Raw genomic sequence first — 26,830 nt, 5'->3', positions numbered from 1 at the left:
AGAGGGTTCCCTCACACACTCCAAAGTTTTTGGTCTAAAATTGAATTTGAGAGGGTTATAAGGAAAAACCACTTTTAAACATTAATCTTTTTAATTTTTATTTTTTTTCAATTCATTGCATGTTCCTAATCTTTACTAAATAAGAAATAAAGTATATCTATCTATAGATCGCAGAAGCACGCATATGTATTTGCGAAGTTAGATATATGTATCTCATACGAGTTAATTGTAAACCACAAATCACATACAGTAGAAACTCGATAAATTAATACTCGATTATTTAATAAACTCTCTAAGATAATATTTTTTGCCGGTCCCGACTCGGGGATATGGTGCTAAATTAATAATTCGCTAAAATTATAAGATAATACATTTTTGATAATTTCTTTAGACCCCATATAAAATATAAATTAATAATTCCTTATATATAGCATATTACATGAGTCATACCCGGGATGTAGAGTATTGTATCTTAACTGTATTCGATATTGTCGCTTGACTCACCTGCAAACCATAGTTACTATGAACCCATTCTTGCAATTGCTTTTGAGTGAGACTTGGATTATCCTTATTGTGCTTGCATAATGCTCTTCGAATCTCGTCTGTCATTGTTGTTTTTTTCACACCTTTAAGATGGGAAGCCATGTTGTGTGTATGATTTGTTTGTGTTAACCTATTTTGATCTTGTATTTATATAGAAAATATTTTTAATGTCCATAAAGTGATACATTGAACACAAGAAGCATAATAAGGTGGGAGATTGAAGGTTTCTTTCAAATTGGGCCGTTCATTTGATATACATGCATTGTATACAATAATTAAGTGGAAGCTTGAAAGGTGTTTGTAAACTAAGTATTCTACTATAAATTAATAAAATATTAATTAATATATAAATTAATAATTATTAATTTATCGATTAATTAATAACTCTATTAATTAATAAATTTTGGTGGTCCCAAGTGTATTATTTTATAAAGTTTCTACTGTATATTTACTTTTCATAATCTACATATATTGTTTATTTCTTTCTTTTTTTGTTATAAAAAAATGAATGATAAATGATTAAAAGTATTTTTTTTCATGAGTTCTTTAGTATTTTAGTGGTTTTTATTTGAATCCTCTGCTAGAAAATGATTTAAATAAAAAATCAAGTTTTTTAGAAAGTGTAGAAAGGCTTAAAAATAATATACCTCATTAACTACTTTGATTCAAAGACCGACACGTATTCCTAGTATTCTTAAGAAACTATATCATAGGGATGTGCGTGTGAATCCAAAGAAAAATTAAACTCACCTATATAAGGGGGTGGGGGTGGTTTAAAAACCATAACTTGCAACCACCAATCACGGTGTGTCAGCTCACCCCACCACTTTCCATCACTAGTGATGGAATTTTGGTGGGGGTGGTGGTGTGATGGAATTTTTTTTTTATTTTTTTGTTTTTTTTACAATAAATACTAAAACAAGGTTAAATTAAATAAAAAATAAAACAAGATTAAATAAATATTACAAAGATAAATAAATTAAAAAAACCGACAAAAAAAAAACCTACAGTGCTTCCCAACCCCACTTCTCGCATAGCTCGCGTTTGCGTTGAAGTAGGATCGATCTAAAGGGCTCGCCAAGATTTTGTCAAACCTTTGGTCGGGATTGGGTTTTCTTTGAACCCGAGCCACGTTTTTTTGAACTCTCCATTTGTGTGATGTTAAAATGTTGTTTGTAGTAGAGGATTTGAGTTAGATTTGAGTTGGATTTGAAGACGGATTTGATTATATTTATATAGGTTAATTAAGTTTTTTTTTTATTTCCTCTCAACGGTCACTTGGAGCCAACGAGTGCGTGATGGCCATCACGGCCGGCCCCCCATCACGTGTAATGGGGGGACCGGTGGCGGTGTTCGTGAGGCCATCACACGTGATGACACTTGTATAACGGACCACCCTGTCCCCTCTAAGTATATGTGTTCCTAAAAGAAAAACAAAAACTAGTTTTAAGTTTACAAAAACACTTTTCGAAAAAATCTCAACACTTTTCGATGTTAGTCAGCTTACAAGTATTTGTAACGAACATATTACAAATGAAAGACTAACTGGAAAATTAGAAACCTCTGTTTGTGTATAAATATTGTGTTTTTGGTGTGTGAATCAGTATGTATAACTGTGTTTGAAGACAAAATCTATTCAGAAAAGATACAGAAATTATAGTACCCAACTTTGTGTGTGTTTGTTGAAACCTTCGATAAGTTTGTTTAGCCGGTGACTGGAAGCTGTGAGGAAGATTGATTACCGATTTACCGCTCGGGTTCTTATATATAGTCAAGATTCTCCACCAAGGAAACTTCTTTGGATGTTGATTTTGAAGGGATTTTTAGAGTTTTTTAAGTGGAAAACTTGATTAATAAAATGACAAATACCGTACAAAATTTATGTTTTTTTCTTGTAGAAATTGCTTAACAATATTCTTTTTTTTAAACGACTAATTACATAGTCATTTTTTTTTATATTTTCTGTTTTTTTTCCCGTAAAACTTATTTGTATATTGAAAACTGTATATTTTCTATTTTTTGTCACAAAAATCCCTTACAATTTAAATTTGAAAAGAAAAATCTCTTAAAAATATCTACTAATCTAACTCTACTATTAAAGCATGATGATTTTTTCACATGTTATCATTCTAGATTCTCAACATAGGATGCCACGTACATGAAATATGAGCAGTTTTCTATTTAATCAAACCAATCAATTATGTTATATTTGGAAATCCAAATATATAAGTTATATAGATATTCTAGATGAATGAATATATATGCAATTTCGTTAAATATCCTATTAGTATGTTATAAGTTAACCTTTGAATATATTTAAATATAATGATTTTAACGTTTCTTCTAATCACACTGGCTACTATCCAATATTGTATTTAAAGAGATTTTTTTTATTTATGAATTGTAAAATTTTGTTTATCAATATTTATATCGTACTAATCCATAAGGTATGGTATTATGTATATTATTATATTTAACTTTTTTCGTTGTATTTTCTTATAAATCACCAATGTATCATAAGGGCTATATCCTAGTTGCTTATTATTTGTATTGCTAGTACCCCTTATAGAATTAGGAGTGTTGGTTGTTAAAAAAAGATAAGAATGAGATAGATGTATTTAATAGCATAGGTCTAACGTGAGATAGGTGGTGCAGTTTTAATAGTTTTAATTTAGATATGTTGTAAGTGTGTATTAGGGGTGGTAATAATCGGGATGTAACTATATCGCTAGCATCTTAATTGTAATTGGTAGTGAAAAAAAAATGAATGATACATTTTAAAGGGAATTCATTGGAAGATACGTTTCATAAAAAAACACGCTTTGGTTGCTTTTTTAATTGCATATAAGTGACGTTTGCTTATTATAAAAATTGGTTCGTAAACCTGAACAAAATTTGATTATTTTACCAAAACCAAAAATAACTAAAAATAGCAAGACATAGAGAAGATTCCAGGATGGTACCATTTCTCAAATGCATTGCGTGTATACGTTTCAAAATCGAAAGTAAACGCCCTTTGGTTGTTTTTAAGTTGCATTATAAAGTGACGTTTGTTTATTTTAAAACTTGTTTGGTGTCAGGGTTAAAAGAAAATTACATTTTTGTCCTTTAAATATACTGTAACTTTCTTTTGTGTCCTTGTCATAGTTACCTAATTCGCGGTTCGCTTCGGTACGGGTTCGCGGTTCGGGTACGCAATTCGTCAAATGTAATGTATTCGGTACGGAGGGGGTTGGCTCATTTCGGTACGAATCGGTACGGTGTACCATGTAGTTCGGTTTGATATACCCAAATTAAAAAATAACTTTATAATTATATATATATCATGTTAATTTTATACTTTTTATGTATAAACTTATAAGTTTTAAGAATCAAATGTAAACCGGTAAAAATAAAGGGAGTTAATTGTTAAAAAACACAAAATAATTTTACTATTTTTATTGTTTTTATGTAAACATTTATAAACTTTAGGGTCTAAATGTAAACCGGTGAAAGCTTAAGGGGGGATAATTGTCAAATTAACCAAACTTTTTAAAACCTATAACAAAACCACCCACGTTCTTAACTTCATATACGCCACCATCGCTTTCAGTTTCCTCCTTTTCCAGCAAAAATGGCAGCATTGCTATCAAAAATTGACATATCGTACCAGAGCGAATTGGAACAATAAATTCGTTTGTTTGGTACGCCATACCGGAGCGAAACGGAACGTAGCGAATTCCGTTTGGGTTCATCACGAACCAATTCGCAATTCGCAGGTCTTCCGGCGAATTCGGTAACTATGGTCCTTGTACCAAGCAAATAATAAAATCGCCCTTCCGTTCATATGTAGTAAACTTTTAATTTTTTTAGTTAAATCCAGTCGCAAGTCTTACATATAAGGGCATTTTCATCATTTCACATTTGAAATATGATTTTCAGTAATTTTAAGAAGCCACCCACAACCACAATGCACTTGTAGAGCCCAGTTTTGTTTATTTAGTCTTTTGTATTTACATAGTGAGTTATTGTTGTAACTAGGTAGCATGTCGGTTTTGTTTATTTGTATGTTTGGGCCCGAGGCCTTGCTTTGTTAAGCCCAATGGGTCGTAAATAATATGAAAGGAAACATAAAAGTCTCCCAATATAAATAATGGAGACTTCACATGCGTATCAGGCTTTTGTAAATTTCATTCTTATCCATCCAAAAACTTTATGCTCTTTCTCTCTCACTCCTTTCTTCTTCTACTTTCTAGCAAATAAACCAAACACTTCAAGATCCGTGATCTAGGTTAACCACTAATGATTTTCGCTAGGTCCAGATTGGCTTGAGAACTTAGCTGTTAGATCCGTCAATGGGACCTACAGCACTAAGCATTTTCATAATAAACAAATGCTTTCTTGGTTTACCGATATCTCCACCAATTCAAACATCATTGCAGATATTGAAGCTAATGGTACAAGAATTTCTTCACATCATCCTTATCTTTAGTTCATCTTATGCTAGATCTCAAAATTGGTTTGAACCAAACTGCATTTGGGTCTGGAGTATAGATGGCGGACATTCAAAAACTCATATAGATGTTCTTTGTCGGTAGAATAAGTATTGAAGTTAAATTTTAAATAGGTTATTTTGGTATAATTTTCTTATTCTATTATTAGCATAATCGTACGACTTGTAGTTGTTTTAGAATCTAAAGAAGGTTAATTAGTGGCATGTAAAAAGTCAGAGGATGCAAATTGGAAATAAGAGAAAGAAGAGGGGCTCAAGTGTTCAAGTGAAAGTCGACCCGAGAGATCAATCCGATCGTCTTCGTGTTTATATCCATTCTTCTAACAAGCGAATGAACATAAACACATGGTTCGTTCATTTATGTTCGTGAATATTCATTTTTGCTTGTTCATTTAAACTAGTTTATGTCTGTATGTTTATGTTCATTTATGTAGTTAGTTTACGGCCGTTATATATTCATTTAGAACTTTTTGTCCCATCACAACCTAGTCTAGATTTAATAACTTTTCAAGCTTAACACATTGTTCTACACATTAATTTAAAATTACTTTAGAAGATAACTGATAGAGTAAGCACTAAGCAACACTAATCCACTCTTCTAAATACCAACTAAACATTTACTACAATAATAAACCAATGGTCCAATGTAAATGCAGTAATGGAGACGTAGCGGAATAAGAGCATGCATCTTGAACCGTCATCCCTTCCCTGTCCTGATCACATCTGGCGCTTAGCAATGGGAATCAAATTGATAAAGTGTGTGTGTTTTAAATTTGCAAGATGATATTAATATGATTGCTCATATATTGTTTGTTTTCATGATTCTCACTTGTTTTATTGTTGACATTGTTTTAAGCTTTGTATTTTCAGGTTATGGCCCTTGAGTGTTGATTTAGAAGATATCAGCTATTTGGCAGTAGCAGTACTTGACATGTATGTATGAACCTTTTTTTACATTGCCTTGTTAAGTTAAAAAAAAAAAAAAATCATTTTTCTGTTTTTTGTTTTTTTTTTTTTTTGTATTTATAAATGTACAGTATAGGGAAATATATAATTACAGTTGAGACCCTATACTATACAATCTGCTATAATTTAACACTAACTTATTATCATCTAGGTTGAGGGATGTTGGAGAAGCTTTTAATCCAACTCTGTGCTAATTAAGATCCTGCATAAAAAATAAGCTTCATCACCCTCAAAACTACATAAATGTTAACTGTTGTCTAGCAAGCAATAATATATAATTGAAAGAAAAGTTGATTAATAAAATATATATGAAAAACCTGATGCGAACTGCAATCACTTAGGAGTTGTTGATCAAGAACTTTTTGTAATTGTTCCTCGACCTCCCTCAAGGTTGGACGTTCTTCTTCGTTATTCAAACATCGATAGGCAATGGTTGAGTAAGTAATTAACGAATCTTTGTTTATCTGTTTGAATAAATAGGAAGGAATGATGCTATGTAGCGTTTGATTTTTGTAATGTTTTCGGACCAAATTATGTAAACTTTGAGGATCGTCCTCGTCTGATGTAAAACTCCTTCCACACAGAAGTTCCCACAATACGACTCCAAGAGAGTAGACGCCAGATTTTTTGTGTGTGAGATCATTGCTATTGAAGTCGTCTGGATAGTTATATCGAGTTGTGCCTCGCATATTCGAATGGAATATGCTTGACCCGAAATCAAAACCTTTAGGTTTCAGGTCCTCATCTAAAAAGATGTTTGAGCTCTTGAAATGTCGGTTGACGATATGATCAATATCATCAGAATCGTCAAGATACTTCATCGCCCTGGCAACATCCATGGCAATCCTTAGCCGTCGGAGCCAGGAAAGATATACGCTACCCACATATTCGTGGAGACTCCCGTTGCTTTGATCCTGATAAACAATTATCTTCTCCCCACCCTCATCACAATGTCCAAGAAAAGAGCCAATGTTTGCATATCTATGTTCTTCAAGATAAGCGATCTCGGTCATGAATTCAAGGTTCCCTAGCCCACGATTCAACCGCCTTATGGTAATGCGACCGTGTTTTTTTGATACGCCTTTATAGAGCTTCCCATGTTTACTGCTTCCAATGACATTCTTGTAGGCAAATTCATTAGTTGCCAATAGGATGTCTTGGAGAGGAATCTGCTGCAAATTCTTCACCTCTTCAATGGAAAGAGACAAGCCACTACTCTGAAAAAAAAAACAAGAAGAGAGAGGTAACGTTCATTAAAAAAATATTTTTAATATTATTATTTTTTTATTTTGTATTTAAGTTTTATCTTTCAGCGGTAATTACCGTGATAAGCGGTTATTCTGGAAGTGCATAAAAAACTGCAGTGTTCAATAAAAAATATTTTTAATATTATTATTTTGTTATTTTGTATTGAAGTTTGATCTTTCAGCGGTAATCACCAACGATTTAGCGACTTAGCAACGGCCATCAATTTTTTTTTATTGTTTTCAAAAAGACATTGGTTATTCGCACATCTTTGACCTATCCACACATCCTTTAACGTGGGGTTCCATACGATCGTATAACCCCTATACGATCGTATGTAGGGTGTGTGGATAACCAAAGAATGTACGAATATCGTACCCCTTTAAAAATAGTGCTTTTGGAAAGTTGTTTAAAAAATGGTATGGTTTTTTAAGCTTTTTAACGGGGGTTTGAAACCACAATTTGTCTCTTTTTTGTCAAGTGTGTCAGATGGAGTTAAAAAAATTTTTTTGATTAAAATAATACAAACCGTGAATCCGTGATTTGAAACCACGGATTGCACCCAAAATAACAACCCGGTACCTCTTTTCCTGAAGGAGGTTGTTTTAAGCTAGTCAAGCCGTGATTTAAAACCTGATGTTTTTTATTATTTTTTTATTAAGTGTCGAGTAAAATAAGCAATGTTTACATGACTATTTTTGTTTTTAGTAATCCGTGGCTCAAGGCCATAGTTTGATTTAGTTTTTTCTTTTTTTTAGTTCAATAATGTTCACATGTGATTTTAATTCTTTTGCTTTTTCTTCACTGAAATGACATTACAATTTGTACAATATATCCATGAACTTCAATTAGGGATTGAGATCGGTACCGTAGAAACTCCTGATCCCAAAAATCCTAATTTTTTTGTATCAGTACTGAAATGTCCGGTTGGGTGTCGTTTCAGTGCAAGTACCGGTATTTTAAGGTAAAATTCTGGAAATACCAGTACCATGCCGTATTAGTCTCGTAAACTCAAAACTTTGATACTGATTCGGTACCGATTTGGTTCGGTACCGGTACCAGTTGGTACTGATATAGAATTTGCTCATCCTTAACTTCAATCAAAATCAAGATATTCTGATTAATATAAACGAGAGTTGGCTGTTTAGTTTGTGTTTGATTATCGATCGGGACTTGAATTTGATCCAACAAATCATTAAAATGTCAAAAACCTAGAGAGAGAGAGACTGCACCTCCGTCAAACCCAAAAATTTAAGTTAGCTGGTATAACTAAAAAAAAGGTGAATAATAAAGACCTTTGATTGCCATACCAATAAAATATAAAAAAACCCTCATGCAAACTGCAACAAATTACCTGCTGAAGATAAAAAGCGTCCGTTAATTGTTCCAAGACTTGCTTCATTGTTGGACGTTCTTCTGTGTTCTTCAAACATTGATAGGCAATGTTTGCAAACTTGAGTAACGAAGCTGGCTTTTTATCTGTTTTTGTAAATAAGGAGGAATGATTCTCTCTAATGTTCCCCTTGTGTAATGTTTTTGGAACAAAACAGTTAAAGATCGATGATCGTTCATGCACGATAAATCAAGTGCATGCCTTCCACACATAACTTCACACAATACGATCCCAAAAGAGTAGACGTCAGATTTTGTTGTGAGATAACCGTCGGTATAGTATTCAGGAGCAATATATTCACGTGTGCCACAAGCATTCGAGATAGCAAAGCTAGACTGTGTGTTGTCAAGGCCAACCCTTGACAACCCGAAATCAGAAATCTTAGCATTCCAGTTGTTATCCAAAAGGAAATTCGAGCTTTTCACATCGCGGTGGAAAACGCCCATTGTTATCATGAATGAGCTCCAATCCACGTGCAGCACCTTGGCAAATCTGAACTCGTTGTTCCCAGGTTAGATCTTGTGAGGTTAAGTATTTGTCTAGACTCCCTTTGCTCTCGTACTTATATACAAGTATCTTCTCGCCGTCTTCATCACAGAATCCGCAAAGAGAGACGATATTTTCATGATCATATTTTGGAAGCAAAGCAATCTCCATCTTGAATTCGTGCTCTCCTTGCCCATGTCGATCATCCAATCGCTTTACTGCGATTTCACCGTGCTTTTCAGATTTGCCTTTATAGACCTTCCCGAATCCACCTTTTGCAAGGAGATTGTTGTCGGAAAATCCATTAGTTGCCAACGATATCTCACTAAGAGGAATCCGCAAGTGCTTCGCATCATCAATGGAAGGAGTGATCCTTGAATTACACATGATGAAAATCTGGAAAAGGAAAAACCAGGATATATAATTAATGTTCAGTTAAAAATCTTAGAAGGAGGTGATGATGATTTTGATTTGAACTATGTTTTGTTAGGGGGTGAGGTTAGTGGCGAAGCTTGGACGAATACACCGTGATGGCTGGACTCAATACGCGTAAAATTTTTCATAAACCAGGGTGGCCAGGCTCAAAATTTTCAGATGAAAACGAGTAAAGTTATACTACGTATAAAAGTTTCCGGAGAAACGCATAAATTTAGACTATTGGGAAAAAAACGGGGTGACCGGAGCCAACCGGGCCAGAATACAAGCTTCCCCTTGGGTGAGATGGATTTTTTTTAAAATGATGTAATTTGGGTTAGTTCGTATTTGGTGTCTCCTGACTTTACAACTCCAAAGTGAGTTTCCCAAGTATTGTATTTGACACAACATTTTACAAATAAAAGACAAACTAGAAATTTAGAAACCTCGGTCTGTGTATATAGGTGTAAATGAGCCTAGCCATTCGCGAGCTGCTCGTGAAAAAGCTCGATCGGCCGAGCTTAATCAAGCCCAAACCCAAGCTCGAGCCTAAAAGTAAGCTCGTTTAATAAACGAGCCCAAGCTTCATCTATAGAGCTCGAGTCAGCTCGTGAGCTTAAACGAGTCTATCATTTATGTAACTCTTTAATAGATATATTTAATAATTATTAGTTAATATATATAACGTTATGAAAAAACAATAAATAATATATATTATTTTATTCATAAATTTATAACTGAAAAAAAATATTCATAAAAATAAATCTAATTATAAATCTATAAAAATCAATTAATAAATAGTTAGCAAGACGAGCTCGAGCTTAAAAATCTAATCACGAGCCAAGCTCAAGCTTTCAAAATAGAGCTCGAAACGAGCCGAGCTCGAGCTCAATGTCAGTTAAACGAGCCAAGCTCGAGCCTAGTCGATCTTGGGCTCGTCTCGGCTCGTTTGCACCCCTATAACTTTGTATAAATATTGTGTTTTTGGTGTGTGAATCTGTATTAACTATGTATTTGAAGACAAAATCTACTCAGAAAGATAAAGAAAAGTACCAAACTTTGTGTGTGTTTGTTGAAACCTTAATGAGTTTGTTTAGCCCGGTGACTTAAGCCGTGTGTGAGTGTGTTGAGTGATTAGCTGTGAGGAAGATTGATTACCGCTCGAGTTCTTATATATAGTCAAGATTTTTCTCCACAAAGGAAACTTCGTGGAAGGTAAAATTCTTTTCTTTTGGTAATTTATTTGGATGTTGATTTTGAAGGGATTTTTAGAGCTTTTTTAGTGTCAAGTGGAAAATGTAATTAATAAAGTGACAAATGTCGTAAAAGACAAACATAATTTCTGGTTTTTTACTGACAAACATCGAAAGAAATTAAAAAGATAAGGAAATGTATACAATGGCATGGGTCTAACGTGGGATAGATGGTGTAGTTTCAGGGGCGGATCCAGTTAATAAATGGAGGTTCTTCAAAACCATCCGAGTTTCAAAATAATAGCGTATGGATATATAGAAATTTAGAGTGAACCACCTAATAAATTAGGAAGGAACCACCCTAATACAAATGCATGTGTTGGTCTAGTTGGTAAATTCAAAGTTATGAAAACCGGAAGTCGCGGGTTTGATTCCATGCACCTTACAAATTTTCAGAACTTTTTTTTTAATTCAGCCTTATAACAATTTTAGGGTTTTAGATTCATTTGTTATTAATGATTCTTGTTATTTGTTAATTGTTCTTCATGCTGTTAATTGTTAAGTTATTTTTTAAATTTTAGTTTTAATTTGTTAGATTGCTAGTTTTATCGCATTTTTATTATCTAATGAGCTTTGCTGAACTATCGAACCGACTCGGAATTTTTTACATCCGACTTAAAATGTAGTGCATCACATAAAAAAATTCATGAATTCGTCACTGTGTAGTTTTAATTTAAATATGTTGTAAGGGTGTAATAGAATGGTAATGATCGAGATGTAACTATGTTGCTAGCATCCTGCTTGTAACTTTTTAATTGTAATGAATTTTATTGGTCGAGAAAAAAAAATGGATGGCACATTTGGAAGGAATTCATTGGATGGTACGTTTCATTTCTTAAAATTCCGGAAAAAAAAACGAAAAATTGTAATAAATTGCGAAAATTTAAAAATTTGCAAGTGAACCATCGAGGTTTCCCATTTCTTACCAATTATGTCCAAATCGTTGACTCCGTTAATTTTTATGTCAAATAAGGGGTATATTTGTCTTTTAACCCATTTATCTCCAACCTATTTATAAATCACTTTTTATATATCTCTATTATTATTGTTTTCATTCATTGTTGCTACATACATAAATTTATTTTCCATATCATTCTTATTCAAAATTCATAAAACCAAAACAAATTCAAGCAGTTAACCAGATGCCAGCTTTCCCTTTCACACCATCACTGAGCCACCACATAACTTGTCGTCGGTAACCACTTCCACCACCATTACCACCCCTACCATCCCTCTTTGTCTCTGAATTAGCCACCATTCCCACTCTACCATGATTTTGAAACAGCCGATAAGATTTTGGAACACCAATCGATCATCGGAAATACCTATTTATATATCAGAAACAACCAGTTCTTGAGGTTTTGATTTTGAGTTTAAAACGCATAACAATGTCAGTTCGTTGTTGTAGCGATCGAAGGGTTTAGTGCCCATCACCAATTATTTTCTCATTCAGATCTAGATATGGAAGCGGGGATCGAAGGTGGCGGTGGGCGGTGGCAATCGGAGGAGTGGGAAATTAAGGTTTTATGAGGAGAATTTGGGATCTAGATCTAGATCCCGTCGCCGTCACCGTCACCGTTAGGTGGTGTTCAGTTGGTGCGGTGGCCGGTGTCGTGGTGGTTGCCGGTTGCAAATGGTTCTCGGGTAGTATGGGGATGGTGATTTTAACCAGATTAACTTAAATGTTCATGGTGGATGAAGATGATGATTATATTTATTCATATAATAGGGTTAAAATAATAAATAAATCTAAAAAGACATATATACCCCTCATTTAACATTAATAAATAACGAAGTTAACTATTTGGACGTAATTGGTAAGAAATCAGAAACCTCAATGGTCTAATTGCAAAAAAAAAACTTTTTAGATTAAAATCGTATAATTAACCAAACCTCGAGGACGATTTTGGCACTTTACTCTAACTTTAAAAGACTTTTGAAGTTATAATTTTTGAAATAAAAATTGCATGACCTGATGTTATAACTTTTGCAAATTTTTTTATTTTTTGCAATATATTGCAATTTTTTGATTTTTTTTTTTTGTAATTTTTCGGAATTTTAAAATTATATTTCTCATTCTTTTACTAATTTTCCCAACCTTGAAAAGTGATTATGCAAAGTCAAAAAAAAAAAAGAACCTAGATTACCTGCTATTTATGTAAAATATCTAGAATTGGAACAAAAAAGAAACTTCAATGACCTGATTGGAACAAAAGATTTTTTCAGTAACCTGATTGGAACAACTTTAAAACTTGGTTACTATTCTATGGAGTAAACCCTTAAACAAACTACTTTTGGAATTTACCAATATCTACAACAATACAAACATCATTACAGATTGAAACTAATGGTACACGGGTACAACAAGTTCTTCATCATCGTTATCTTCATTTTCATTGGATGCTAGATCTCAAATTAAATTGATTTGAACCATAATGCATTTGGGTCTGGAGTATAGATGGCGGACGTTCAAAAACTCAGAAAGATGTTCTTTGTCGGTAGAATTTTACTAATATATTAAAGCAAAACAATATGAACTTATGTCATATTTCTAAAGTGTCCACATAGAAATTAGGATGACACGTAAACTATTTTCAAAATTAAACCTTATTTAAATCTATTAAATTAATTTACTACATTTATTATTATTTTTAAAATAAATAAACTAAATTTTCATTAACTCTAATTTAATGTGATTTTCAGAAGAAAAAATAACGTTTAATGTTTATTTATTACGTCTTTTAAACTAATTTTTTTAAATACTTTATTGCAAATTATTATTATTATTATAAAGATCACTTTTGATTTGCGTAAAACAACTAACATATGTCTAAACTATTAAAAGTCTTTTTTCGGTATTAAAGTTCAATTTCACCTCTTTTTGGTTAAGTTGCCAAAATCATGAAACCATCCACAATTGAAGTAGGAAATATATGCACATTCTATTTATACAAGCCATAACTGCAAGATCAAATCAACGGCCTCGATTACATATGTTCAAGCATCATCTCCAGACCTCTCATCCTGTGGATCATATGGCACCTCGTGTCGAGGTCTGTTGTACTTCTCACGCAGCTGCTTCACTGGAATAAAGTCTCCAGCTGAATCCACACCATAGAATAAGAAGGAAGCGTATGGATGAGCAAACCTAGCCTGCATCATGATAATCAAACTGCAAAAGTAAATAACAAAGTGGGCAATTTCGTCATATTCGGTTATAAATTACACTTACCTTATCTGGTTCTTCTGGAGCCAGTAAATTTTCCTCCGGAACTAAGAAAATGCAAGAGACATATATCAATAAGCAAGGATCATTTAGCAAACAATAATATTATTTTATAAAGAAGTTTGACGAACTTTATAAGCCATTGTCTTATTTTATAACTTTGAAAAGCCGTCACGAAATAACTCATGGGCCCCACCAAAACATCACCAAGGATCAGTTACTTACCATATGCTACCAATAGATTCGGGTCTTCACGTACATCAACCAAAACTTGATAATACGGTTGATCAGGACCACGAGTCAACTGGTCAACATGTGCGTTTTCCATCCACGTGCTTGTTTCACAGCACACTGGATCCATTCCACATATAACAGCTCTATATCCTATAACCACAAGACTAAATTTCAGAAAAATAAAGAGCAACAAGCCGGCCTGTAAACACACAGAATGTTCAGCGAAGAGCTTGCGGACGGTTCAGTGAGAAGTTTGTTTATGCTCGTTTATAATACTTTATATAATAAATGAAAAGGTTTTTCATTTAGTCAAAAAACGATCATGAACACGTCTCGTTTTTCCATTATGTTCATTAGCGTTCATTCATTTAAACTTGTTTGTGTTCGTACGTTTACATTCATTTATGTCATTACTTTAGTTTACGTTGGTTAAAGTTCTTTCGTTCACGTCCGGCAATATATTCATTTAGAACTTTTCGGCCCATTACAACTTAGTCTGGTGTTAATAACGTTTTAGGATCAGCACGTTCTTCACATTATTTTTTACTAACTTTAGGTCAGTTATGTTTGCGAACCGTTCGTTTATACTGTTAACGAACATGAACATGCTCATTTTCTAAACAAGCGAACACGAACAAAAAAAACCCATTCGTTTAACTGTTCGTGTTTGATCGTTTGTTCGGTTAAAGTTGAACGAACGAACACGAAAACGCTCTGCTTGTGTTCATTCGGTTCATTTACAAGCCTAGCAACATTTGAATTGGAAATTAGTAAGAGATGAAAGAAATATACCAAACTTTTTATGCCTCACTTTCTGGCCCAAACGGAACTCAAATTGGGCTTTTTCAAAGGCTTGAGCCTTTATTGATACAGCCAATGAATCGGCCTCAAGCTTGGAGATTTGATCACGGATTTCAGCTGCTAATGAATAGTTCTCATTTTCTATTGCATTCTGCAGGTCTGCTCTGCAGAATAAGTAACATAATATATCATATATTTATAGCATTAAACCAGAGAAACCAAACCTAAGCTAAAAAAACAAAATATTATGTGAAAAACTCACCGTAAGCGCAACAAGCTTAGACCTTTGTCTTGAGCTTCACTTTTTGAAGATAATCCCCTTTTGGTTTCTAGTTGCTTAGTAACTTCAACTTCAACCTTATATAAGCATTTCAAAGTAAGCTTATACTTATACAAGCAAATTCATAATACTGATTTGGGTATACAAATTTTATTTATTCGTTTATGTCATCACCAATGCATATTCTTTTTCATATTTGGCACAGCCAAACTGTTGGAGTTAATCCTGAGTTCACAGGTCGGATATAACTTGAAGGTTAGGATGGTCAATATGCATGAAATTGAGATAAGGTTTGTTAAGACTTAAGAATTTTAAGTCTTGGTTATTTTAGTTTATCTTGGAGTTATCTAGTTTTGAGTTTATTTATTTGTTTAAATGGTATTTGAGTCATGAAAGGTTTAGTTTTGGTCGAGTATAAATACCGGCTATGTTTAGTTTGTTAAGTTGTGTATTTTTTGTGACTCGTTTCTTTGATTATCAATATCATTGATTATCAAGAAAAAGCTTTGGTTTGTGTTAACCACAAAATCGAGTGTGTTGTATTAAGCAACTCACTAAACTATGTGTGGAAATATATATTAAGCAACTAAATTAGATAATCAAACCTCGTTGAGCTTGTTTCTCAACCGTGTTGCAATCTCATACTCCTCCAAATTCAATGCATACTGCAAATAAGAGATAACATGGTAGTTGATAAGAGAGTATATATCCATTAAAGCGGATCGATCTACATAAGGAACACCTTTTCTTCACAAAAATAAACAACAAAACGATGAATAAAGGTATGTGAAAACTGAAAACCTGTACTCTTGTTGCCAAATCCAACTGGTAAAAGAATATGAGAATATCTTCATTCGCGCTCTCGCTATGCTCTGAACTCGCATCAGAACGCTGCTCACCTTCACCTCCTCCTCTAAAGAACCAACCGCTTCAGCCCGTGTATTTTGTTGTCCATATATTAAATACGAGTGGTTTTGTACACACTGGTGTGAAAGGAATCTTTTTTCAGTCCCGAATAATAGGTGGTCGTGGCTTCTCCTCTGTCTCAAATGCCTTCTTGAAGCATTTGCAGATCCACACAAACTACTCTTTGTGGATGCTGTAAGGGTGGTTACTGACATTCTGTTGTATGATAGATTAGAACTTTTGTATACACTACTGTTGTATGTATACGGATAACAAACCTGGTACCAAATAAATCTGTTATACTAATGTAAGTAATACATGAGATGTGCATGAAACCGAAAAAACCAATCCAATACCAAAAAAAACCTAAGAAACCAAACTGAAAATCCAAAATAACCGAACTGAAACAAAAACTGACGGTATGGTTTCATGTTTTTGTAAAAACCAAACTTCCGGTTCTGTTTCAGTTTTGCATGTAACTAAAACCGAACCGAACTTAGATTTTTATTTTATATTTCAAGTCATCTACAATAGTTTAATAGATAGTTTAGCCAATATATGTTCGCCAAAATGTACAATAATCAATAATTATAAACTAACAAGAAAATTTAGGCCCAGATTCATTATCTTTGACCAGCTGTTTTTCCGACCTAAAAATTTTCAAGTCTAAATGGCAAGACCGAGACCAAACCAAAAACTGAAACCAAAGCCAAACAGTTTTCAAAACTCAAAACCCAACATTTCGACTTTTGGTTCAGTTTTAGCCAAAAAAACAAACCGAACCGACCCAAAAATTTTCAAGTCTAAATGGCATGACCGAGCCGAACCCAAACCAAAAACTGAAACCAAAATCTAACGGTTTTCAAAACAACTGACCCAAAAATTTTCAAGACTAAATGGTAAGACCGAACCGAACCCAAACCAAAAACTAAAACCAAAAGCAAACGGTTTTCAAAACTCAAAAACCAACATTTCGACTTTTGGTTCAGTTTTAGCCAAAAAACGAACCAAACCGACCCATGCACGTCCCTTTATACATCTATTAGAACTGACAAGAAAGCAAATCAATATTAACAAATGCCAGAATTGTAAACAACCTCCAAGTTACAGTACAATTAAAGTTAGATCATCTATAGATTAACTCTAATGTGGTTCTATAAAGAATGATTAATACTATGGTCATACTTTTCGCAATTTGGCATGGATTTACCATAAAACCTAATGTTTATTAACAATAGCTTAACTAGCACAAACCGATTTCTAACCTAAAACTATTTTCCTTAATCAAAACACATACGCGCTCAAAATAGCAAACAATCGTAAGAATGAGATCGGCACTGTACCGGTACAGTAGATACTGATACTGAATTTATGGCAAAGTGAGTACTTACTGCCTTACGGAATCTATCGGTAAGGTAGTGGTTAGGTTTGGTACGGTATTGGTACTAGTAACAAAATTCTCTATCTACCGGTAATACTGAATGGTACGGGTTCGGTTTAAAATGAAAGTAAAGGGAGCTATATCCGATGGATATTGAGCTACGATAATTTGATAAGTGAGGAATGAGATTACTTACGAGGAAACTGGAAATTGAAGTGAACAGCTCAGACCGCACGATTTGGTGGGTGTGTTTTGAGGCTCAGAATCTGACTGGTGCATGCGTGTTTCATATCAACGAATTTGGGGATTTCATTTTCGAAGATAAAATAATAATATATATATTTTTTTTAATAATGGTCATTAGTATTAGAATTAGGAGATGTCATTAAGAGATAGAGGCTACCTCTTAATCATTAAGAGCTTATGAACTATATAGAGGTAGCCTCTTAATAACCATTAAGAGGCTACCAAAATATGTATTTTGGTGCTATGAACTATTAAGGGATAGGGCTATGAACTATTAACCATTAAGATGCTATGAACTATTAAGGGATAGGGCTGGTATATCGTGTATACCCGAACACGATAAAACACGAACACGAAATATGTATACATGTACACGACACGAAAACTTATCGTATACCTGTTTCCCAAATCCGAGCACGAACCTGTTAATACCAGGTATACATGATAAGAGATTTTTAGGATCACGAACCTGCAACTGCTTGGAGGGCTGGAATGCCGAAGAATCAGAATGTGGAGTGGTAGACTAGAGAATCGAAGGGTTGCGACTACCGGAGATGCGGAGGGAACCCACCAGACTTCTGGAGATCCGAAGATGGAGCATCAGAGAAGGGCTTGTGTGCTATCTGCTTGATGTTGGATTGGTATGATGTGCGTCGTGGTCAATTATTTGGTATAAAAATATTTGGGCTTAACTATTTAGGGTATATAACATATTATATTATATAATATATATATAATCAGGTGCTAACAAATAAACGAGTATTTTACCCGTTTAGACATGAAAATTAACAAATGGATTCGTGTCTTCCTGTTTAGTACACAAAACCTGTTAAAGCCATACCTAATACCTGTTAAAATCGTGTAGGTTCGTGTCGTGTATTCGTGTCTAAATTGTCATCCCTATTAAGAGATAGTCTTTTAATGACCACTAAAAGGCTACCAAGCAGCCCTTTAGGGGGCTGTTTAAGATTGCTTATTTTCATCAACTTATTAACTTTTTAAAAAATTAATAAGTTGTTTGTGATTGCTTATGATGTGAGAGGATAGGTTAATAAGTCATCATATTTTCACCGAAATCACTAAATAGTCAAAATATCATAACATATTTTGTTAGTTAGCTTACATGAAGACTCCTCTTAACTTTTCCTACCATGTATTTGCTACAATCATCTCATAAATCCCGTACCATAATATACGAAAAAAATCTATAAAAAAGAGTTTTTACTGGGAAAAAAAATGGAAAAAGTTCAAATCAAAGGGATTGTCAGTTGTAACTATCTGTATGACATGGGTTAAACGGATGGTAAATAGTAAATACGTTAGCGGGTTGATCTTATAAAATATTTTTATTGATTATTCTTGTTTCAAACATATTGATAGATTGATCGGTTTAACTAAACGGGGTAAATAAGTTGTAACCTGAACACAACACAATTAACTAAACAAGTTGAGCATGTAAACCTTAACACAACTTGCTTATCAAACAGGTTAGAAGTGACAACTCAAAACATGACTATTTTCATATCGCGTCTCTATCACAGATAATTTGACGGGTCAACAGTCAAAAGTCAAAACTTGAATAAAAAGACAGATATATATGATCCAAAACAAAATCAATGCATCAACAAATTTCTTCTTCTGCTTTGTAAATAAAATATATGAAATGTTTACAAAGGTTGTACATTTGTGGTAAAATCTTCTAAAGAATCTAACAACATGCAAGTTTCAAATCGAGCGAATGGTAACAAAAATGCATCGTTGGCCATGGCGGCACCTGGTGTCCGGTGCCATCACAAGGCGGAACCCTACCCTACCCACGAGAATCAATCCAACTGCCTATTTAAACTCTCCAACACCTTACGAACCTCTTCAATCCTATGGTTCATTTTCTCACCAGCCACAAACTCAGAAACACCACCACCAATCTCAATACAGCTGCACCCGGGCACTTTCTCCACCCCTCGGGTTTTCATCAACTTTCTAGTCCGTTGCAGGCTATCAAAATCATCATTACTCGAGTACAAATTCGACATTAATACATACACCCCACTATCATTTTCCAATTCCATTATTCTCTCGGCTGCCATTTGCGCAAGTTCCGTCTGTTTATAACTCTGACACGCGCTTAACAAAGATCTCCACGCAACTGCAACTTCTTTAGGGTTACAAGAACTTGGCATTCTTTGAATAATATCCTTCGCTTCGGTAAACAAACCCGCTCGTCCAAGAAGATCGATTATGCAAACGTAGTGTTCGGTTTTTGGGTTTATGTTGTATTCGTCACACATTTTCTTGAACAGTTTTAAACCTTCGTGTTCCATACCCGAATAACTACAAGCAGTAAACACAGCAATGAAAGTAACGTCATCCGCCTGCAATCCAAGCGTCTCCATTTGCGAAAATAACTGAATAGCGAGCACACCTTCCCCATGAATCGCAAGTCCCGAGATCATAACGTTAAAGCAAACCGTATCTCTTTCAGGCATTTCGCCAAACACCTTACGAGCGACATCCAATTTCCCGCATTTACAATACATATCCATCAACGCGGTACCTAACCTCACACTACATTTCAAATTCATCTCATTTACTAGTTTATGAACCCAAACCCCAATCTCGAGTGCACCTAGATGAGCACACGCACCGAGCACGCTCACAAACATAGCCTCGTCGGGCCGGATACTCGTCGACTGCATAACCCGAAACAAATGCAACCCTTCCTTAAAACAATTATTCTGCACGTACCCGGAAATCATCGCACCCCAAACCCCCCTATCCTTAATCGGGGCTTCATCAAACGCCACCCGGGCCACCTCCACCTCCCCGATTCTCGCATACCCGGACACCAAAACCGTCCACGACACCACGCACCGCCTCGGCATTTCATCGAAGACCTGGCGTGCACCCCCCATTTCCCCAAACAAACAATACATCAACACCAACGTATTACCCACAAACCCATCAACCCCAAACCCTAATTTCACACAGTGCCCATGAACCATCACTCCAAGATCAAACCTTTTATCATACCCACAAGCTTTCAGTACATACGGAAGCGTGTAATTATCCGGATACATGTTATTACACAGCATTTGTTTGTATAAGTGAATACAGATTGTTGATTGGTCTTTCAGCAGACAGGCTTTGATCATGGTGTTGTAAAGCAAATTGGTGGGTTGGTGGGTGTGGTGTAGGATTTGTAAGCCGTGGTGTAAGGTGTTGTGGTGATTAGGGTTTGAACAGAAGGCGAGTAATCGGCTTAATGTGTAGAGATTGGTTCCCAAGCCGCAGGTGATTGAGTTGGCGTGAGCTTGTTTGAGTTGGGTTATGTTCTTGCATTGTTCTAGTAGCCACAGGCATCTGCTGGTTGTTGACATTAGTGTTCTTCACCTTCACTAACAAGATTAATAGGTGTTTTCAATACCAAGCTAATTTGCGTCAATTCTCGGCGGTAACTAAGGTTCTGTTTGTTTTTGTTTAAAAAATCCGTAAGGGGCTTACGTTTGCAGGCGCGCAGACATAAGCTCCTGAAGACTGTTTGTTTTCTTTTTTTTAAAAGATCTGAAAAATGCTTTTACTGTCTTAAAAAATAAGTTATTGTTCAACTTATTCACACATTTTCACACTTCTTCACATCCTACCAGCACCCAATGTCCAACACCATCACCACCCATCATGAGCCACCGCCGCCACCACCACCACCGTCAGCCACCACCATCACCCACCATTCGCCACCACCCACCCCCGTCGACCACAACCACCGTCCACTACCATTACCACCACTGTCCATCACCCACCGTCTACCACCACCACCACCCACTGTCGACCACAACCACCACCCACCACTCACCGTTCGCCGCCACCACCCACCCGTCCGTCACCACCACCACCGTTCACCACCCACCGTCGACCACCACTACCGTCCACTACCACCACCACCACCACCGTCCACACCCACCACCACCCACCGTCCACCACCGTTCATCGCATACCATAATCGTCTACCATCAATCGTCCACCACCACCCACTTTCACAATTCGTACACAACCACCAATTATTTTAGTAGTTACAAACGTTAAACGACTTATTTCTACTATGATATATATGATAGGTAACTAATTTTCAGCTTATGCAGACAATATCCAGTTTATAAAACAAACAATATTATATTTTCATATTGCAGATCTTCAAACCACATCTTCAGTTGCAGACATGAAATCAAATGAAATAAGATTGCAGACAGTTTTTGTCTTCAAAAACAAACAGCACCTAAAGGTTCACAAAATATCCGATTCTGGACTTGACCCGTAATTTGTTTATACCCGTACCTGACCCGCGGGTACAGCCTGGTATAGGATTTTTCCTTGGAGCCATACCTGGAACCAGAAATACCCGGTCAAAACCTGACCTTACCTAGAAAACAAATTCAAATACCCGATTATACTCGAAATTGGTTCCTACCCGACCCAGTTTCGACTTTTGTTGACTCCGGTTTTTGAAAATACCGGTTTGTGCAGCTCTAGTCGTAGCACGTGGGTGTTGTCTTTTTTTTTTTTGTTACTGTCAATATTAATAGAATTCGTGTAGGTTCACCACACGCTTTTTTGTCTTAAATATGTTAATTTGTTGTAGTGTTGACGAATTCTTTTTTTTTTGTTTAGTTTCGGTGTTGTAGCTAGATACCAACCAAATTCGTCTCGGTTAGTACCGTAGCACATGGAATTTTTTTTTCTTTCTTTTTTTTGTTTTAAATATGTTAATTTGTTGTATTTGGGCGTCGATAAAATTATTTTTTGGTTTAGTTTAGGTGTCGTAACCTAATATAGACTGAATTTGCACGATTTGTAGTCGCACGCTAGTTTACTAACTGATGGCACGTCATTTTAAATATGTTATTTATCATTGATTATGTGAGTGTCAATAGTATTTTAGATGCTTACTTTTTTGGATTACTGTCGTTACCCTAATGAACAAAACGGATACTAACCAAATTTGCGTCGTTACGCCACCGCAACACAACGGTTTTTGTTACGTACTTATCTTTAGATATAATAAATACCTTGATTTTAGGGAAGATTATCAAAAGAGTCCAAGTTTGACCGAATATGTTAAAGAATACAACACATTTAAATTTAGTCTTTCTTCGCATAGTCATCTACCAATTAGATTATGCCACATGAGCCAAGTCGGCTAAGGCTTAGTTAACGCTTTTAGTTACTGAAAAGTCATAAAAAGTACAGTGGGTCTCGTCTTATAATCAATCAGAATGCATCGTTGTTCACTCCTAAACTAAATTATCATGTCAAGCTATCTCATGAACCAACAAAGGCACGCGAAGCAGTAGGCTAAGCTAGTTGGACAAATCAGGCTCTTACAGAATTTGGGTTAGCTGGGCCATGCACTTTGATCTTGTCGCCTTATAATCATGTGACTTGAATATAATTACATTAAAAATAACTATATGTTCTCTTTTTTTTTCAATTATATAATACTTTCTTATACCTTTATCATTATATTTTGTCTCTCATCCATTCATAATCACTTTTAAAAATCATTATAAAATTTAGAGTAAAGTGTCAATTTCGTCTTTGTGGTTTGGCATATAATGGGAATTTAGTCCAAAAAGTTTATTTTTTTGCACATGGACCATCCACGTTTCTTAATTCTTGCTAATTACATCCAAATCACTAACCCAGTTAAATTGAATCGTTAAGTCAGGGGTAGACATGTCTTTTCACTCTTTATTTATTATATGAGTAAAGTGCCAAAATCGTCCCTGAGGTTTGGTCATATTTGTGAAATTCGTCCAAAAATATTTTTTTTTAACAATTAGACCCTCGATTTTTCCCAATCGTTGCCAATTTCTACAAAATTGTTAACTCGGTCTAAATTTAGAGTTAACTCAGAGGTGTTACAGTCCTTTTACATGTTTGTTTACATTATTATTATTATTAGACAAAATGGCAAAAACGTCCTTTACGTTTGACCTAATTTTCATTAGACATCCTTTAATGAAAGAAATAGCAAAAGACATAACTCATGTTTCAAATTTGTTTCATGTTACATCCTTTGTCACTAACCCAGTTAATTTTTCTCGTTAAATATGGCCATGTGCAAAGCACATGAGGGTAGTATAGTAATTTTACACATTATCTAATAAATAAAACAAAAAGAATAAAGATTTTTTAATTATTAAACTAAAAAAATAAAATATACACTTTCTTTCTTCTCTCTCTCTCTCTTCCCGTCCCTCTCACTCAACCACCACCGCCTCTACCTAAAGTCCGGCCGTCGGTTGTTATCACCACCGTCTTCTCCTTAACCTCCGACCATCCCTAACCACTGCTGCATCGACCATCGAAACCACCATCCGAAACCACCGCTGCACCCACCATCTCTACCAAATAACCACCAGTGGCTACAGTAGCAACAGGTGATTAATTTCATCTATCAACCAATTAATTTCACTTCGGTCAACCGCCTCAACAACTTTATCTTTTTCATTAAATCCCTAGGAACTATCGTCAATTTCGCTTCAAAATTAATGCTCCATACGATAGGGCTTTTGTTCGTAATACAAATCCGAGTAGATTTTTGTTTTACTTGCCTTGAATTGGTGTCCGATCGATACCGCCGAAGTGCGTGCAACAGTTTTTTTTCGGTGGGTTCATTAACTTAGGGCTGATGGCGATAGTTTGGCGATGGTTGTGGTAGTTGCGGTGGTGTTTTGGTGGCTGCATCAACCTCAATTATCTAACGGTGGTGGTTTGGTGGCTGTAAGGTTGTGTGAAGGTGGTGGTGATTAATGGCAGGGAAAGAAAGGAAGAAGAGATGGGGGAGAGAGAATATATGGGATTATATTTATTGAAAAATAAAAGTATTTTATCAAAAGGTCAAATGTTTAGTCTAATTACATAAACAGTCCTGGGGTAAAATGATCACACTGCCCTCATGTGCAAGGCACATGACCATATTTAATAAGAAAAATTAACTGGTTAGTGACAAAGGACGTAACGTGAAACAAATTTGAAACATGAGTTATGTCTTTTGCTATTTCTTTCATTAAAGGACGTCTAATGAAAATCAGGTCAAACGTAAAGGACATCTTTTGCCATTTTGTCTTATTATTATTAGTTTGTTCGATGACATATATAACATCTCACGATTCCTATGCTTGAATCCGATATAGTATCTGTTTGTTTATTCTTCTTTATTTTTAGTCATATAAAGAGTTTAGCTCAGTGCGATAATAATAATGATGTAAACAAACATGTAAAAGGATCATAACACCCATAAGTTAACGTTGAATTTAGACCGAGTTAATAATTTTGACGAATTGGCAACGGTTGGAAAACATCGAGGGTCTAATTGCGAAAAAAATATTTTTGGACGAAATTCGCAAATGTGACCAAACTTCAGGGACGATTTTGGCACTGTACTCATATAATAAAGAAAGTGAAAAGACATGTCTACCCCTGACTTAACGATTCAATTTAACAGTGTTAGTGATTTGGATGTAATTGGCAAGAATTAGGAAACGTGGATGGTCCATGTGCAAAAAATAAACTTTTTAGACTAAATTCACATTATTTGTCAAACCATAAGAACGAAAATGACACTTTACTCTAAAATTTAATTATGAATGAATAATAACATTTTCTCTCTAGTTCACTTATAACCACTTCATATTTCATATAATACGAGAATCCACGCTTATATAAATATAGATTACCTACCATGATTGTTAAGCGATTTTTTTTTCTCTTTTTGAAAAGATGCTGCAATTATAAAATCGCACGCCTGCCCGCCTGCTTATTAAACAAAGATTTATGTATTGTCTTTATTAGTTTAGCTTTTCTAAAAGAACAATTATATAATCCTTGATATGAACCAAACATCTTCATCTTTTATACGTCACCCCTTATAAAAAAAACTTATCTTCTTCTTCAGATCCAAACTCACCTCCTTCAAACCTTTCTATTCATGTTCCAGATCTACATCATATTCAAGTCAAGATCATGTCTTCCACTATCAAAAGACATATCCATGGCAACTAATGGATTTGCAGGCAAGAATCTCACATCAAAGTGTGGATTTGGGAAGGTGTATGAAGACGTATCTGGAAACCGCGGTCGCATCACGAGAAAGCGGTTGGATCGTGGGCAAGGGCAAGGAGACCATGAAAACATAGTCTCTCTTCTTGGATTTTGTGACGAAGATGGTGAGAATGATAATTTTTGTGACACCGGAAGTCTTGACAAACATTTAATAAATAAAGATCTAACCAGGATCCAAGGACTCTAGATCTGTCTAGATGTTGCCCGTGGGTTGAGGTACCTTCATGATGATGTTGGATCTCAACATAGAATTATATAAATTCTATACCGTGATGTTAAAAGCTCAAACATTCTTTTGGACGAGAACTGGAAAGCTAAAGTTTTGAGTTTATCTCACACAAAAATCTGATGTTTAGTCGGCTGTATTCATATATTTGTTACGAAGAATGATAGATATTGTACAATAAAATCATGTGTAATTGTGAAGTTATGATAAAAAAAACAGCAAATTCGTTATTTTCATTGTTCTTTGAATCGTCGCCTGAAGAAACACTAACCGGACCCCGGGCAGATTACGGGTAACCTGAGGGTTAGATAGATGTTTCCCACGAGGGGTTAGACCCAGGGAAGATGGTTCTTCTGATAACCTGCAAAACGGACACCGTGAGCTCGTCACTGAGAAGGGGGGGGTTCCTCCTTGTGACCACCCTCCGGCGTGAGAATCAGACTAGATTGCTCTTTAAATATAAATGTATATTAAGAGATTGCTAGAGCAGATATCAGGTATAATATGATGATAATATGGTAAGATATGATAAGATGAGATGGTCATACCATTTGTGGTATTTATAGCCGAAGGTAGGTTTCCAAGGAGGTGTGGCCGGCTGCAACAGTGTTCCTGTTCCA

General features: G+C 35.1%; 1 protein-coding gene and 3 pseudogenes across 2 annotated transcripts; all 4 read right to left on the bottom strand.

The window, feature by feature from the left end:
- Window positions 1-6,191: 6,191 nt before the first annotated feature.
- LOC143627703 (putative receptor-like protein kinase At2g23200) lies at window positions 6,192-8,648 on the bottom strand. The gene is made up of 3 exons (XM_077097469.1): window positions 8,601-8,648; window positions 6,319-7,218; window positions 6,192-6,203 (listed from the first exon to the last, which is right to left on the bottom strand). Exons 1-3 carry the CDS (start codon window positions 8,646-8,648, stop codon window positions 6,192-6,194), a joined length of 960 nt encoding a protein of 319 aa, XP_076953584.1.
- A 387-nt stretch (window positions 8,649-9,035) lies between these two features.
- LOC143627702 (cysteine-rich receptor-like protein kinase 44 pseudogene) lies at window positions 9,036-9,512 on the bottom strand (annotated as a pseudogene).
- Window positions 9,513-13,716: 4,204 nt separating this feature from the next.
- LOC143627694 (clp protease adapter protein ClpF, chloroplastic-like) lies at window positions 13,717-17,861 on the bottom strand (annotated as a pseudogene). Its single transcript, XR_013152632.1, has 8 exons — window positions 17,801-17,861; window positions 16,135-16,500; window positions 15,939-15,998; window positions 15,316-15,410; window positions 15,045-15,217; window positions 14,244-14,402; window positions 14,025-14,065; window positions 13,717-13,945 (listed from the first exon to the last, which is right to left on the bottom strand). The product of XR_013152632.1 is annotated as a clp protease adapter protein ClpF, chloroplastic-like (transcript).
- A 1,705-nt stretch (window positions 17,862-19,566) lies between these two features.
- LOC143627693 (pentatricopeptide repeat-containing protein At5g66520 pseudogene) lies at window positions 19,567-21,318 on the bottom strand (annotated as a pseudogene).
- Between the last annotated feature and the right edge of the window lie 5,512 nt (window positions 21,319-26,830).

The sequence above is a fragment of the Bidens hawaiensis genome, unplaced genomic scaffold (genome assembly GCF_021521415.1).
Source record: "Bidens hawaiensis isolate Kalapana, Puna unplaced genomic scaffold, B.hawaiensis_p1.1 tig00004706_1, whole genome shotgun sequence".
NCBI lineage: Eukaryota > Viridiplantae > Streptophyta > Magnoliopsida > Asterales > Asteraceae > Bidens > Bidens hawaiensis.
This window is presented reverse-complemented; position numbering and strand designations above follow the sequence as displayed.